This window comes from Corythoichthys intestinalis, chromosome 6 (assembly GCF_030265065.1).
Source record: "Corythoichthys intestinalis isolate RoL2023-P3 chromosome 6, ASM3026506v1, whole genome shotgun sequence".
Taxonomy (NCBI): Eukaryota; Metazoa; Chordata; class Actinopteri; order Syngnathiformes; family Syngnathidae; genus Corythoichthys; species Corythoichthys intestinalis.
Genome location: NC_080400.1, coordinates 37,978,534 through 37,996,182, shown reverse-complemented (window position 1 = coordinate 37,996,182; position 17,649 = coordinate 37,978,534). Strand labels below are relative to the sequence as shown.

The 17,649-nt window shown below is 38.7% G+C and overlaps 1 protein-coding gene across 4 annotated transcripts in view; it reads left to right on the top strand.

The window, feature by feature from the left end:
- si (sucrase-isomaltase) overlaps positions 1 to 17,649 on the top strand; it is a 120,332-nt gene that overhangs the window by 26,841 nt on the left and 75,842 nt on the right. For all 4 annotated transcript variants that reach the window (XM_057839545.1, XM_057839544.1, XM_057839543.1 and 1 more), the window contains exons 6-12: positions 8 to 159; positions 3,349 to 3,520; positions 7,072 to 7,171; positions 8,084 to 8,196; positions 8,495 to 8,620; positions 15,431 to 15,562; positions 15,858 to 15,977. In XM_057839545.1, coding sequence (XP_057695528.1) covers positions 8 to 159; positions 3,349 to 3,520; positions 7,072 to 7,171; positions 8,084 to 8,196; positions 8,495 to 8,620; positions 15,431 to 15,562; positions 15,858 to 15,977 — 915 coding nt within the window. The remainder of the gene's footprint in view (positions 1 to 7; positions 160 to 3,348; positions 3,521 to 7,071; positions 7,172 to 8,083; positions 8,197 to 8,494; positions 8,621 to 15,430; positions 15,563 to 15,857; positions 15,978 to 17,649) is intronic.

Sequence of the window (17,649 nt, the reverse complement as noted above, 5' to 3'; positions counted from 1 at the left end):
TACTTAGATATCTGATGCCAACTTGCAGAGGTTTGAGGTGCCCCATGAACATGTTAATAACCTCAGTAAAAACCCAACTAGTCCCATTAGCAAAACATTGGAGGTCGTACACAATCCTTTTGGCATAATTGTGCGGAGAAAAGAGAACAGAAAAGTCCTGTAAGTTGTCATTACTGATTGATTATTTTCTTTTTTATTCATATTTGCCGGTGATGAACAGTGAACCATTGCATTGTTATGCACAGTCATATACTTATATACTGTATATTGCAGTATAGGCATTACATGATTGTCCGAAAATGAGTCACATTTTAGGATTTGTAAAGAGAAATAAAACTGTCTAACTGTGATGTAGATCAAGAAGGCATTCCACAAAATAAAAGCAAAATTACTTCTTCGAGTAGTTATGTCTGTAATTTGAGGTATGCATTTAACTCATCGTAAAGGTGATAAGAAAAATTATGCCTGAAAACAATTGATTCATGCATTGATTGAAATAGTTAGACACGCCTGCGCTGGCACAAAAATCCTATTAGGCTACTGGACCAGTAGGACAGATAATTTTCTCCAGGGTATTTTGTCGATTATTTTTATAGGCCTACCTGTCCACACTTAAATTTAAGTTGTGTTTAAGCCCCCCCCCCCCCCCCCGCTTCTGCAAGGTACGCCTGCATTTGCGCAAACTACGCATGCGTAGAAAAGAGCAGCCTCATATGTTATGTCATCGCCCGCGTGGTTTACCTCTGAACCGGAAACTCATTACTCGCCGGCGGAAAATTTTGAAATTACTACACCTTCTAGACTGTCATTTTTTTCGTGAACGCAATTGAACGCATTATGCAGGAGCGAGAGTGAAGGAAAAGCACACTCGGCTCTTACGAGCAGTCGCCAAGTTGTGATTGTTATAGAAAACAACGACAGCTTGACATCGTTATTTTGGATGTTACAATTGATGCTCAGTTGCACTCTCACCACATTTTGGATGTTACAATTGATGCTCAGTTGCACTCTCACCACTTGGAAAAAAAAACATATAGAAGCATATGGTGTGGCGCTGCGTATATTTCCTGGAAGCCGCCACCAGGAGTGCTTGTGCATAACGGTGGCGATCCAGGAAGTTTTGACGGACAGAAATGTCATGGAAAAAAACTGATTGCGCACCTCTTTGACTGGGGGTGACACACAGGTCACTTTTCGGGGTTTAATTTGCCTCTATGCATTTTCATATACTCGTGTTCGGTCAGCATTGAGTTGGGAGAGGCCAGCCCAGGAGTTGGCTGTTCAGAGACAACGCGGGAGACGATCTCTGTAAAAAACACTCATCTCTGCGTCATCCGCGATGGGAGGACCACAAATGGGCACTGAATTGAAGCATATTATTGCGAGGCAGTGTGAAGGTTCAAGAAAAATGTGTGGAAAAGAGGAGCAGAAATTCCACGTCGTGATCGTTCGCCTCCATTGTCTACGATGCCGTCATGCTGCTTTAAAAATGGCAACGGCATGACACCACTTCCTTAGTATCTGATTGTTGTGCGGAGACATCAGTCCGTATTAAGCGGCGGGTTATATTACTCGTCTACATTATCTGACTAACAACTAATCCGGATAATAGGCATACTAGTGTGGCCGACATACCGTATAGTCCAACTAATTGCACGTTTAAGGCCATTATCCGTCCAAGTGTAGACATAGCCTTAAAATTGAATTTCACACCAGAGGCCAAGAAGGCCCATGAAGGGTGTTTTATTTATTTATTTATTTTAACCCCATCATTATTACACCGCATCAATAAAATATGGATCCTTTAAATAAGAATTATATTTACTGATATTACAGTGTCTGCCACGGCTTGATTTTGTTCGATTCAAAGGCTTTCAAAGCATTTAACATATTATGTAGATGATTAATCCAATAATATACATATTGCATGGGTGTCCAAACCTGTCCTCAAGGGCCGCTGTGGGTCCTGGTTTTTGTTCCTACCAATCGAGCACAGACAGTTTAACCAATGAAGTTTGTGCTAAAACAAGGAGGACCTGACTGCAATCAACTGATTACACTTGTTAAACACCAGATTGGTGAAAAGATGTCGTCTTGTTTTGTAGGAATGAAATCCAGCACCCACTGCGGCCCTATGTGGAATAGTTTGGACACCACTGACCTAAAGTAATAAAAAATACGAAGCCGTTTTGATGACTGATCAAACAGGTCAGACAATTAAATGAAAAACATTCTTTTTAACAAAGCAGCATCTATAATTAATGACAATCTTGATATTTGTATTTCATTTGATAAATCAATCCAGACTGAGGTATCATTTCACCTCTACTCATCATGTGTATTTTTTCTAAGTATGTGCAATATGTACTGGATTTCTTTACAATTGACTCTTACTGTGTTGACATAGTCAGGTGCAAAGCTGCAAGTGAGACAATTGAATGAATGTGTAATCACATTAGAGATACCTTTAACATCATAAAACTGCAGTAGGTCATAAAATTGCACACAGACCTTTGGCCTGACCATCACCTGGAATTTTACCAGCAAATCTCTACACTGAACTGTGCTTGTACTTCAAAATGTCGCATCAACCCAGTGAAAGGGTAAAACATAAAACAAAACAAACAAATAAAAAGTGAAATGCAGTCATCCCTCATTTTTCACGGTTAATGGGGACCAGAAGCCGCCGCGATAATTGCAAAACCGCGAAGCAGCGCACCCCCCCGCAAAAAAAAAAAAAATATATATATATTTTAATAAGTGTTTTTTGAGAATTTCAAATGTAATAAATATGATAAGTTTTAAACATGTTACTGTTTCACCAAATTATTTTTAAAAAAGAATAAAGTAGTAGAAAAATGTTTGGCTTTATTAAATGCTTCACTGAGTGAGTCTACTCAAATCCGCTCGGACCTGCTCACTTAATAATTGTTTAACAAGTTAAACAATGATAGACGCATGCCGTGCTTCAGAAGTTCGTGACTTTGGCAAAATCAAACATATTCATCTGTTAATTACTGTTAACTTTAAGAAACAACTACAGTAGATGTGCACTGCCAACCTGACGAACAAAGGCAGGGAGGGGGAGGGAGCGACAGGAAGACTGCGCGATTGGCTCGGGACAGCCCATCTGTATTTTTTTATTTTAATTGAAAAAAAAATATCCGTGATGGACCGAGGGCGCGAAATTTAAAGCGCAAAGTAGCGAGGGATCACTTTAGTATGTTAATAGACAGTACATGCCCTTTTATCTCAGCTGCTGAGGACATTTTGTGTAATCGAACTGTCTTCTTTTGTCATCTCATCTGCTTTTTATTTTCTGTTTTGTCAAAAATACTGTATGTACAGGTTTGACACCACTATGGGACCATTAGTGTTTGCAGACCAGTTCCTGCAACTGTCTGCGAAACTTCCCTCCAACAATATTTATGGCCTGGGAGAGCACGTTCACAGACACTTCCTCCATGACACACACTGGAAGACCTGGCCCATCTTCACGAGAGATGCTTTTCCTAATGGGGTCAGAGATACTTTAATTCATTTTAACCTGTAGTTAAATTGTAGTTTGCCAAAGCACTCGTCGTTTGTCTTCCAATTTGACGTCCAAAATTTACAAAAATTTCATTCTTACAAGCCCATTAATAACAGAGAAGAAGCCATTTTAATTCTGCACTTAATTATTCCAATTAATAAGACAACAATAAATAAATAAACTAAAAAAACTGGGTTCTTAGGATCAATCCATATATATCCCCAGAATAAGCCTACACAATTTTATTTTGATCTGTTCCCGGATAACAGAGTAGAAATTTTAGTGAAGTTTGTTTCTGACAGACTTTACAGCAGGAAACCTTAGGCTCCCAAAACATATATCTTTCTACCTGCGAGTGCAGGTAGGAGTTTAAATACATACAAATGTGTCATGTTTAGACATTTTTTAATTGAAAGTTTGCAGGAGCCTGCAGTGCGTATGTGTGTGTGTTCCATGGGAGAATGGCCTCAGGTGTGGGTGACCGGGAAGGGGAAGGGTTCACTTGTCAGGGTTCACTTGTAGTCCGACCGCCCTGGGGGAACACACACACAACAGCAGGGCAGGTGAAAAGAAGGTAGCAGTACATCAAGGGCTATGCAAAATTTGGGGTTCCAATAAAATGCATGTCGAGTTATTGGGGCAGGAGAGAAGGCAAGGCAAGGCAAATTTATTTATATAGCACAATTCAACATAAGGCAATTCAAAGTGCTTTACATCACATAAAGATAATAAAAATCAAATTAAATGAATAGAACGTAAAAACAAAGACAATCAAAACAGGAAATAAAATTCTACATAAAAATCATATTTATTCACGAATAGAATAAAAAAAAAAATACTACTTCTACTACTACTACTATTGATAATAATAATAATAATTGAAATCAGCAATGGAGATGAAGCACGAGAGGAATAGAAAGCAAATAGCTAGAAATATATAGACAGTTACAGTATAGATATGCTGTGCGAAATAAAAGCATTTTTAGCCTTGATTTAAAGGAGCTAACAGTTTGGGCATACTTCAGACCTTCAGGTACAGTGAGACAAATAAATATTGAGTCAACGACCAATTGTGCAAGTTCTCCTACTTGAAAAGATTAGAGAGGCCTGTAATTGTCATCATGGGTAAACCTCAACCATGAGAGACAGAATGTGGAGGGAAAAAAACCCAGAAAATCACATTGTTTGATTTTTAAAGAATTTATTTCCAAATTAGAGAGGAAAATAAGTATTTGGTCACCTACAAACAAGCAAGATTTCTGGCTGTCAAAGAGATCTAACTTCTTCTGACGAGGTCTAAGGAGATCTAACGAGGCTCCACTCGTTACCTGTATTAATGGCACCTGTTTTAACTCATTATCAGTATAAAACACATCTGTTCACAAGTCAGTCACACTCCAAACTCCACTATGGCCAAGACCAAAGAGCTGTCGAAGGACACCAGAGACAAAATTTTAGACCTGCACCAGGCTGGGAAGACTGAATCTGCAATAGGTAAAACGCTTGGTGTAAAGAAATCAACTGTGGGAGCAATTATTAGAAAATGGAAGACATACAAGACCACTGATAATCTCCCTCAATCTGGGGCTCCATGCAAGATCTCACCCCGTGGCATCAACAACCACACGGGGGGACCTAGTGAATGACCAACAGAGAGCTCGGACCACAGTAACAAAGGCTACTATCAGTAACACACTGCGCCGCCAGGGACTCAAATCCTGCACTGCCAGACGGGTCCCCCTGCTGAAGAAAGTACACGTCCAGGCCCGTCTGCAGTTCGCTAGAGAGCATTTGGATGATCCAGAAAATAACTGGGAGAATGTGTTATGGTCAGATGAAACCAAAATAGAAGTTTTTGGTAGAAACATAGGTTCTCGCGTTTGGAGGAAAAGAATACTGAATTGCACTATACCCACTGTGAAGCATGGGGGTGGAAACATCATGCTTTGGGGCTGTTTTTCTGCAAATGGACAAGGACGACTGATCTGTGTAAAGGAAAGAATGAATGGGGCCAGGTATCGAGAGATTTTGAGTGAAAATCTCCTTCCATAAGCAAGGGCATTGAAGATGAGACGTGGCTCGGTCTTTCAGCATGACAGTGATCCCAAACACACAGCCAGGGCAACAAAGGAGTGGCTTCGTAAGAAGCATTTCAAGGTCCTGGAGTGGCCTAGCCAGTCTCCAGATCTCAACCCCATAGAAAATCTGTGGAGGTTAGTTGAAAGTCTGTGTTGCCCAACGACAGCCCCAACACATCACTGCTCTGGAGGAGATCTGCTTGGTGGAATGGGCAAAATACCAGCAACAGTGTGTGAAAAGCTTGTGAAGAGTTATAGAAAACATTAGGCCTCCGTTATTGCCAACAAAGGGTACATATCAAAGTATGAGATGAACTTTTGGTATTGACCAAATACTTATTTTCCACCATGATTTGCAAATAAATTCTTTAAAAATCAAACAATGTGACTTTCTGCTTTTTTTCCCACAATCTGTCTCTCATGGTTGAGGTTTACCCATGTTGACAAATACAGGCCTTGCTAATACAATATTTTCAAGTGGGAGAACTTGCACAATTAGTGGTTGACTAAAAGATTATTTGCCCCACTGTAACTGGTTCCAGAGGTGAGGAGCATAATAACTAAATGCTGCCTCACCGTGCTTGGTTCTTGTTCTTGGAAAATACAGCAGACCGGTTCCAGATGACCTAAGGGGTCTAGTTGTTTCATCGGAATCTAACAAATAAGCATGTATTTTGGTCCAAGGCCATATTTTGTAGACGAGCAGTAACGGTGGCCGAAATCCAGACTAAAATGAGTTAAAAAGATTGTTTTGCATCATACAAGCCTGGATCTTTTCGAACACAACCATCTCGATAATTTTCCCCAGGAATGTCAGATTTGATATTGGCCTATAATTACTAATGGTTGAGGCATCCAGATTTCTTTTTAGAAGAGATTTTATTACTGCAGTTTTTAAAGTCTGTGGAATCTCTCCTGCTTGGAGAGAAGTATTAATAATCTGAAGTATGCCTGGGGCTATGCAATGAAAACAGTTTTGAAAAAGTTTGAAGGAAGGATGTTAAGGCAGCATGTTATGGGCTTTAATTTTGACACTTGCTAAAGTGGCATAGTCCAAGAGGCTAAACTGTCTAAGATTGACGTGGGGAACATTTTGGGAGGCATTTAGTGTAACAATTGGTAATCTGGAAGATTGGAATCTGGAAGAATCTGGAGAGAAGGCAGACGTCAGGTGGGTCCAGAGTCAGGATCAGGAGTCAGATTTGGAGAGCTAGGCAGGCAGGTAACAGGCGGGCTTCAGTGCTATTGGCTGGTCCATGAGGATGTGAGAGAACTGGAGGGGCTAATTGAAGGCAATCAGAGTTTGCAGCAACAAGGACAGGAGCTATGACACAAACTCCCCAAAAAGATATTTAGCAAAAAAATAAAGTTGAATAAATTCAATTTAGTATGAAAGCAATGCTATCGATGTGTTCACATTATTATTTTGCCTTTACCTAATATAACTGATTCATTATCTAGGGAACACACAACCTCTATGGACACTATCCCTTCTTCCTCTGTCTAGAAGATAAAAGTGGAAAGTCATTTGGAGTTTTCCTAATGAACAGCAATGCAATGGGTAAGAAACACAAACAATTTATATACATTTATACCTACAGTACTTGCATTTCACATGAGATTAATATTACCTGTGGACCTTTGGTAATTTGCCAATTACAACACAACCTCTGTGTTAATTCGCACGGGATGAGCAAAGTCTGTAAATGAGTTTATTTCCCTGACACGATGGCGGCAAATGAGGATTTTGGGGGGGGGTCTTTTATTGCTGACTTGGCGGAACGCAAAACTCCACCTAGAACATGAAAGACAGTGGCGCCTCCAGACATTTTTCATAGGAGTGGGCAAATGGGGTCACTTAAAATCTTGGGGTCACACACCAAAACTGAAAGCCATAATTTCAGGTTTTGATTATGTTGTTGTAGTAAACAGTCCAGTAGAAAACTGTGAGAAAGATTTCAGGACACACCTACTGATATACTTTGTTTTATTGTTTTATTCTTAGTTTACTAATGATTTAATGTGCATAGTCCATACCAATCCAGTCAACATTTTGAGTTCCAGAGCTACGAGAATATGACATTTTACTGGTGAGTGGGGTGGCCAACAAATTTATAGGGGTGCCGTGGCCACCCTCTGGTCAGCCCCTGGTGGCGCCATTAATAAAAAAAAACAGAGAAGATGCAGAATTACAATAACTAATTCTGAGATGCAGGTTTGCACTGAATTAGAATGATCACGAGATGTCTGTTTTTGTTAAATTAAATTTGTGATATTACGATTTTAGGAGCATTCACATGGGATTAAGATCTCAGGCATCTTTTTTTGTTATAAAACACACTCCTTAGGTTAAGTCTTATCCTGTGTGAAACGGGTTTTAGTTCAACAAGTTGCACAGATCAAACAAATGGATTTAGATAAATATTACTATTTAAAGTTATGTATAACCATTCATTATTGTGCCCATTTTCAGAAGTGACTTTGCAACCTGCACCTGGAGTGACATACAGAACGATTGGAGGAATCCTTGACTTCTATATATTTTTTGGCGATACACCGGAACAAGTGGTGCAGGAGTTTCTCGAGGTGATTAAGTACAGGACAAAAAAAAAATAAAAAAAGAAAAAGAAAAGAAAAGAAATATACACTGTGCTGCATTCATAACAAATCAAATCATAACATAGTGAATATTTTTCCCACCCAATAGTAACTTTTACTTGAAATTATATCCTCAAATGCTTTTATTTGTACACTTGGTTGTAACGAGATGATGGAATTTACATAAAGTCCTTGATAACCCAGAATTGGTTACATGAGCAGTGTATTTTTCTTTACATACTGTGTACTTAAAGTATATACTGACTGCGTACAATTGTGTTTTCAGCTTATTGGCAGACCAGTTATTCCGCCCTACTGGTCACTGGGATTCCAACTTTCTAGGTGGGACTATGGTAGTTTGAGTGAAGTTAAAAAAACAGTCGAAAGGAATCGTGCAGTGGAACTCCCATATGTAAGTAAATGTCTGCTCCCTGTACAATACTTATTATACAACTGCTGTAGTTTTGGTGCTTTGGCTCCAGCCTTCTTGTATGGGATTTGCATGTTCTCTTTGTGTTTGCATCCATTTTTATTGGGCTCTCTGGTTTACTCTATTGTAAAGAAATACATGACTGGATCTTAATTTGAACACACTAGTGAATCTTATGGTCATTTAACCGCAGAAATGTGCCCAGTGATTGGGTTGTGATCAGCCCAGTTTGTACACTGCCTGCCACCTAATGCCAGCTAGTCTACTGTAGGCTCTAGGTCTTTTTTTCAAGTTTAAGTCAAAACCTGGGCTAGCACATGGCATGGCACCAGATATTTTGTGGTGCAAACGTTGTGGTTGCTTGTATTATAATCGTGTTCAAAACCCAAATCACTTGTAACTTGATGTGGATAGAAATGCCATTATTCCATTTTGTAGCATGTTTCAATTATAACAATAGCAGTTTAGATTACAGGATTCTGGAGTAAAATAGCATACAGTAATAATATCATGAAATGGGAACAATCTAGGGCTGCAGCTATCGAATATTTTAGTAATCGAGTAATCGACTGAAAATTCTATCGATTAATCGAGTAATCGGATGAAACACATATATTTTTAGGTGAAATATACATGAGAAAACAAGACATTTCATCTAATCTTGAACCGTTTTCAGTCAATCAATGTCTTTATTTTCGATGTATATTGTTGAAAACAGCCAACAATTGCATCTCAGATATAACTAGAATTAAAAAAAAGACAAATTCACTGCTTTCACTCCAAAAAACCTTTAGATCTTATTAAAAAAATATACATATATATACATATATATATATATACACACCTAAAAATGTCTTTTTTCCCACGTGTTTCAAATAAATTTCTATTTGTGTCAAGTCATTTTTAAGTTCTCGTTAAGTTTTAAATTAGTCTAAACTGTAAGTTTTTGCAGTGTTTAAAATAAATGTATGATACAGGCTGTATTGGAGCACATTAGGGACCAGTGCTACTTGGTGTTTTATCCAGCAATGACTACTAAGCTAAAATTGATAGTTAGCATTACTGAATTTTTATTTTACACCCTTATCACTCCACAAAGCTATGTTATGTTAAAGCCTGTATGTAAGACACGTTAGCCACGCATCGAAAGTGGTCATAATTAATAGAAACCTAACCCTCCGCAGGGCTAACGATACGTGAGCTAGTGACTCAGACAGTAACGTTAATCTTATTTATTAGCGCTTAGCGCTCTTTATTAGCGCTTAGCGCATTACTGCTTTAAGATGGCGGCTGTTTATTAACGCTGCCCAGACGCGGCCGAGTCTGTCATTTTGCATCTAGTTCAACATACATGTGATCTCTATGAGACTCATCAGATGATACCTGCTACCAACTTAACATCATGCGGGCTAGTTTTTAGCAATCTCAGCGTAGTTTGGAGCGGATGTCAGCTGCGGAAATGTTTTTTATATTTTTTTTATTGCTTCTTCCTCTACGCACGTGACGTCAGCGCGTTGTCCCGGATTAAAAGTAGTCCGAACGAAACGTGATGCTTAGAGCTGTCAAAATAAACGATTACTCGAGGTGAATAAAATTACTCGGATCAATTTTTAAACTCGAGTTACTCGAGTTGCTCGAGTATTCTTTTCAGCTCTAGAACAATCCAATACAGTATAACCCAGGGGTCGCGTTAACCGGATATTTTCCGTCATTGACCGTTTTTTTAAAACGGTGACGGAAAAAACTGAAGTCCGCCCGTCATTTTGACAGGTTGCAATTCACACCCCAGACCACAGGGTGGCGAGTTAGCATATTAATTAGCTATTGTCTCTCTTAATGCATGACGTCGTTGGCTATTCTGTCAGAATATTGTAGCGTCACCGGGGTCTGGCGGCAGCACCGTGATTGACACATCAACGCGAGGTTCTTATTGGTGCACCCGGTGTGCCAGCGCGTGATCCAATTGGTGGACTAGATTGCCGCCTGTGTATAGACAAGTTTTCGAGGTACCGGTGTTCTGCCAAAATATCTTACATCGGCGAAATGTCCTACATTAGTCGAATTTGACACCTAAAGTACTACCGTACGCTCTAAACTTGTTTTGTTTAGATGCATACAGGAATAACGTACTAAAAAAATGCCTGCAGAAATTTCAGTGACTGGTAAAAATAGATTATGACCGGATTTTTATGACCCTGTCAGTCAAAATGACAGACAACGAAAATGTCTAGCGCAACCTCTGGTATAACCATTACATTTCTTTGAATTCATGTTGACTGAGCTTTTTTTTAATCCGGTGTTTAGTGACTTTTTCCACCGTGCTTCCTGACTTTCAGCAGGTTCGCAATCTTTTCATTGGTTGAAGTCGTGTGCTTACTACAAAAGAATCCCCTTGGAGTGATTTAACTTTTACTACTCTGTGAATCATAATGGTACTGCTGGGCAAATTCAACTGCACACACACTTCAGTCAGATTTTTCCATAATCTAAGGCTATAATTTTATGGATTTCAACCCTTCTTGAAAAACACAAACTTTTTATGGATCCTTGCTGGAAAGGTAGTTTGGCAAAAATCACACAAAAATTGAAAATGCGATAACAAACCAAAAACACAACTCTTATGCCATTCTAACACTGTAGTGTGGAATTGTAAAAAATAGCAAGAGTATCATGATGTAACAATTTTGAGCTGGTGTAAATAACCATCTAGTCAAAATTATTAAAAAAATAAATAAAAAGACAACTCACTCACTCACTCACTCACTCACTCACTCACTCACTCACTCACTCACTCACTCACTCACTCACTCACTCACTCACTCACTCACTCACTCACTCACTCACTCACACCTATTAACATAACATGTAGTGTGATCATATTAATATTGAATTCTTCCTTGCTGCAAGGATCTCAACAAAGTTTGAAATAATATGGGTTGAACTTAGTTGTATATGAATGAGACCGTGCCATTTACAGTACTTTAGTATTCATCTATGGGATAGGCCAAAGGGGTAAAGTGCACAGTGAGCTGGGCTGTGGCCAAAAGTGGGGCTCTTGGTAGTCCAATCCCTGGGCTCAGAAGCTCAGGACAGGGAATGGTACTTCTCTGGTTGAGAAAGAGCACAAGCAATAGCCGGGCTTACCTCAAGGCACAGCTTCGGCTGTAGTACCAATGCTCTTGAGAGGGGTTGGGTTCCACTCTGGTGTTGCCCACTGTAAGAGGCGCCAAGCAGGTGTGGGCATATTTATTGTTCCCCGGCTCAGTGCCTTCACATTAGCGTTCAACCCAGTGGATGATAGGGTAGCCTCCTTCAAACTTTCAGATTGGGCAGGGAGGGTCCTGACTGTTGGTTGTGCTTATGTACAAAACAGCATCTCTAGTACTGACCCTTTATGGAGTCCGTGGAGGGGGTGCCTGAGAGGACTCCTTCTGGGACACCCTCATTCTGCTGTGGGACCTCAGGGGTCATGTGTGCAATGATCGTGAGACCTGGACGAGTGTGGGAAATGTCCCCATCTCCCATCAGAAACTGAGTTTTATTATGTGTCTTCTGTACTTGATGTGGATTGTCTATAATAAACATCATATTCAATCATAAGGTTATCCATATACCAGTATACACTTGGCACCAGGACATAATAAGCCGTAGTACAAAGATTGACTTTGTACCAGTGTCATCGGACTTCCCGCTGCATGTCTTGGACTATCAAGTGAAGAAAGAGGTGGAGCTGTTACCTGATCATAACCTGGTGATGAGTTGGCTCGGAGGTAGGGGAAGATGGCGTTCTTGCCCGGCAGACCTTAATGTTGTGTTAGGATCTACTGGGACTGCCTAGAAGAAAGACAGAAAGACATTTTTGGCTCCCGATATATTGAGGGCATCCGGTTTGATGTCCTCATTATTGCATCCCTGCTTTTGCATAGGATGTGGTTCTGTTGGCTTCATCTGGCTTCAATTTTAAATTCTTGCTGGAGCAGTTTGCAGTTGAATGTGAAGCGGTCAAATGAGAATTAGCACCTCCAAATCTGAAACCATGGTCCTCGTTTGGAAAATAGTGGAATGCCTTGTCCAGGTGATGTCCTACTCCAAATGGGTGAGAAGTTCAATCATCTGAGAGGAGCTAAGAGTAAAGCCTCCACATCGAAGGAGCCAGGTGAGGTGTCTCAAACATCTGATAAGGATGCCCCCTGGACGCCTTCTTGGTGAGGTGTGGTAGGCATGTCCCATTGGAAGGAGACCCGAGGGTTGACCCTGGACACGCTAAGGAGACTATGACTCACAAATGGTATGGGAAAAACCCCACTGTCGGACCTGAATTAAATTGGTGGGTTTCCTTTCTGAAACTGCTGCCCCTGCGATCTGACCCGCATAAGCGGTAGCAGATAATACAAGATGGCAGATGATGGATAGATGGATGGGTGGCTGGATAAATAGATGAACATTGCAAAAAAAAAAAAAAAAAAAAAAACTGGCTAGGCTTACCAAGATGAGTAGAAGTCTGTCATGCTTGTACTGTACTTTAGGATTGCTGACTTTATTTGCTTCTCTTCTCCCCCAGTGATTTTCCTTACAAAGAAGAGGACAAAAATCGGAGCGGCTCAATAAAATTCAGCCTGTTATTTTATTTTTTTTGTCAAACAATGCAAAGACAAAGATAATGTGAATGTTTTTTTGTTTTTTTTTAAACCAAGACATTTTAAAATGCACAGATGAACAGATTTCTGTGACGGAAATCAATACCTTTGCGACGGTTACTGTTAAACAGTTTAAACACCAGTGTGGGGTTCCATTGGCCTAACATGTAACATCATCTGTCGAGGCGTGTTATGGCAGTAGGACGGGATCTGTTCAGGTTCAGTCACGAGGCCACTATTTTTTAAATTTAAGTGAAGGTTAATGTTGATCAAGATTGATCAAACAAGTTCCTTTCTTTTTCTCATTCGCATTTTGGTACCTGAGATATACCAGTTGACATTTCCTTTAGAAATGAGTCTCACAGGTTATTTCAGTATAGGCCAACTCTATCTTTACACACACATGCTGATGTGTGACTCTTTTTCCCGCCCAGATTAATCATAAGATAAATGCCTTATCTTCACCTTTTTATTTTATGTCCTCATAAAGCTAAATCACAACCTTTCCTTGGGACAGTTATGACAAGCTTGTTAAAAGATAGTCTAGTCAAATACTTACCACTACCAATACCACTAGTCAAATAGCACCAAATTATACTGTAATCAATGTATAAAACTGATTTTGAATTTAGTAGTACATAAAAAAAATACACCATCTCAATATTCTATTGAATATGTTATGGCAAAGATGAGTCTTATTTCATGTCAAACAATGAGAACATAAGTTATGATATGAATTTCCAGTTTCAAGTAGAGACTCACTCTTTTGACTCAGTTTAATTCATGATATGTTTGATCTAACACCAATCTAATAAATAAATGTTGTTAGACCATTCAAAATAAGACCCTCCCCCCTCCCGCAAAATAAATAAATAGATAAATAAAATAAAAAAGATGCAACCAGTAAAACCTACTGGTATATCCTTTATATTGTGGTTTACAAAATGAACTTTTTATTGTATTAAAGTGTAGATTACAAAATAATAATAATAATAATAAATAAAAAACATTAAATAATAAATAGTTTTCTGATATTATCGGGTAGCCAATTATATCGGGTAGCCAATAATAATAATAATAATAATAATAATAATAATAATAATAAAATAAACGCATTTTAAAATGATATTGGATAATATCGACATTGGTTTTTCCGTACCAGTTTTGGGCCAATATGCATACATTATGGCAGTGCTGTCATGTCCACTTATTACGTGTCTGTGTTTCTGGTGTTTTAATGCCCCCTGATGGCGCTTAGGTGTAATTTGTTCTGAAAAGTTTCAGCACTTTCTGCTAACGTAATCATATGTTGAAGCAAGCTCATTGCGAATAGAGAAAGCTAAATTGACTAGCGAAAGTGTGCAGCCAATGTACCATAGCAGTTCTTGCCATCTCACAACATTGTTTGTGCCTTATATATTTTAATTTATTGTAGAGCCAAAGATTAGTGAATACAGAATGGAAATGTTGGACAAGGGCTGCAAATTAATTATTTGATTTCAGGTTCAACAAATTGACATACTCTATATTGAACTGAATTTATTTTACCTTTCCATTTTTTGGGGGGGTGGAGGGGGTTAATTAAATAGCAATTTATTAATTTAGACAATTTCTGAAAACTAAGACACACTTAAATGCATTGTGGACCTATGTTTGACATTTTTAACATGACTAGAGTGTTTTTCAAATAAAAGTATTTTTCTTTAAATAATTCATTCATTCATTCATTTTCCATGCCGCTTATTCCTCACGAGGGTCGCGGAGGTGCTGGAGCCTATCCCAGCTAACAACGGGCAGTAGGCAGGGGACACCCTGAACTGGTTGCCAGCCAATCGCAGGGCACAAGGAGACACACAACCATTCACGCACACACTCATACCTACGGACAATTTTAGAGTGTTCAATCAGCCTACCGTGCATGTTTTTGGGATGTGGGAGGAAACCGGAGTTCCCGGAGGAAACCCACGCAGGCACGGGGAGAACATGCAAACTCCACACAGGAAGGCCGAAGCCCGGGATTGAACCCTTGATCTCAGAACTGTGAGGCAGATGTGCTATCTTTAAATAATATTCTACTATTTTTGTTGTCTCATACGTATACTGTATTGTGTTTAAAAAAATACATGTTATTTTTGGGGGGAACAACCACATGCAGGACATCCAATATACTGACATTGACTACATGGAGGATAAGAAAGACTTCACCTATGACAAAGTCAAGTTCAATGAGCTGCCTCAATTTGCTGACTACCTTCATGAGAAAGGACAGAAATACATCCTCATTCTGGTAGGAAAAACTGCAACAAACATACATTTTATCTGCAAAAAAGTAATTTAGTTTCGCCAACAAAAACATAGCAAATTCCAAAATTTGCGATTTAATGTCAATTATAATATTTATCGTAATATTTCACCTGTAACAGAATATGTTAAGATAGAACAAAATGACCCAGTTTTACATTATATGTCAATATTTATGTCATTCCTTTGTATTTTTGTTTGTTTGTTTTCTTCTTTTTACTAATGTCTGTTAATGGTTTCTTTTTCCTCCAATATGTATACTATATGTCTATTTTCTCCAGGATCCGGCCATTGCCACCAGTAAAAGGGTTGGGGGTGTTCCATATGAGTCATTTGATCGTGGGACCAAGAAGAACGCCTGGGTCACTAAATCAGATGGCAAAACTCCTTTATTGGGAGAGGTGAGCAGTGTTGTTATTCTTACTTTACAAAAGCAATAATTTACAGTTACAAATTACTTCTCCCTAAGAGTAATTGAGTTAGTAACTCAGCTACCGCAACATACGAGTAATTTGTTACTCGGCAAAGTAACTGACGTGACTTTTCATGTTCTACACGTTATTACATGATCCATTCTATAACATCTTTCACATCAAATATGTTTATATTAACTGATTGAATTGAACTGTCTTTTTCATTCCAAAAAAAGACAAAGGCCACCCTTTTTACATTTAAAAAAAAAATTCATCTATGTAGGAATGTAATGGTATACAAACTTTAGCTGTCAAATGCTGTCACACCCCTAATATACTGTGTGTATATATATATATATATATATATATATATATATTAGGGCTGTCAAATGATTAAAATTTTTAATCGAGTTAATTACAGCTTTAAAATTAATTGATCGTAATTAATAGCAATTAATCGCAATTCAAACCATCTATAAAATATGCCATATTTTTCTCTAAATTATATATATATTCTGTAAAATAAATTGTTGGAATGGAAAGATAAGACACAAGATGGATATATACATTCAACATACGGTACATAAGGACTGTAGTGGGCGTTTCACTCTACTGTCATTTAAATTTGTCTATGCTGTCCTCACTCCGAAGCGTCTACTTTTTCCAAAGCTAGACAGCTAGTGAACGACGCCTTAATAATCAGACTTCTTCCTTTTTCATCTGATTTATTAATAAAATGGCCTCAAACCATTGTCCTCTTTAGACCGTCATAAAACTACAAAAAAAAGTACACAAGCATTGCATTAGCAACAACGTTAGTTTAGCACGCTATATAGGTTCACTAAACATAAACAAAAAGCGTCTCATACAAAAAATATAACATTTCGCTTACTAACATAATATGTACATTCTTTACAACAACCATACTTACGGACAAATCTTGTCCAAGGATCATATAAGCACGACATTACAACGTAGGCGTCAGCCCGAGACGTCGTGCAGCCATATTGAACTGGCAAGAAAACTATAAACCATGTCGCAAAGCGACCACAAGAGTTCGCTGTTAGACAGCACAAAAAGCCTTGCTGTAAAACTTACCAAAAGGCAGAATACTGTCTGAGCAGGACATGTGCGTTAATTGCGTCAAATATTTTAACGTGATTAATTTAAAAAATTAATTACCGCCCGTTAACGCGATAATTTTGACAGCCCTAATATATATATATATATATAAACATATATATATTTTTTTAAATATGCAGATGAGGCTCTGAATCTCCTCCCTTGTCTATCATTGCTCTAGTTGTTTTGATTAAAAAAAAAATAAAAATCACACACAGTTTTTTGACACGTCATTCAAGAAAAGTTTAGGGCAAATGACTATTTTTGGTAATAAAAAAGCAAAAACAAAATATTATTATATTGTAGCATCTACAAGGACAATGGTCATGGTGACAATAATGCGAGAAAGCTGATATGCTAACTCTCCGAGCTACCTAGCATCGCATTTGCAACGGCGTCACAACCCCCTTCCCCTCCTCCCCTCTCCGGCTCTGTTCTCTCCGTGTCTCTCAGACGTCTCTCATCATTCAACCAAATTGTAGTAACGCACGCCTTCACGTCCTCAGAATTAGTAACGGAGTTGCAAAGATGGGCAAAG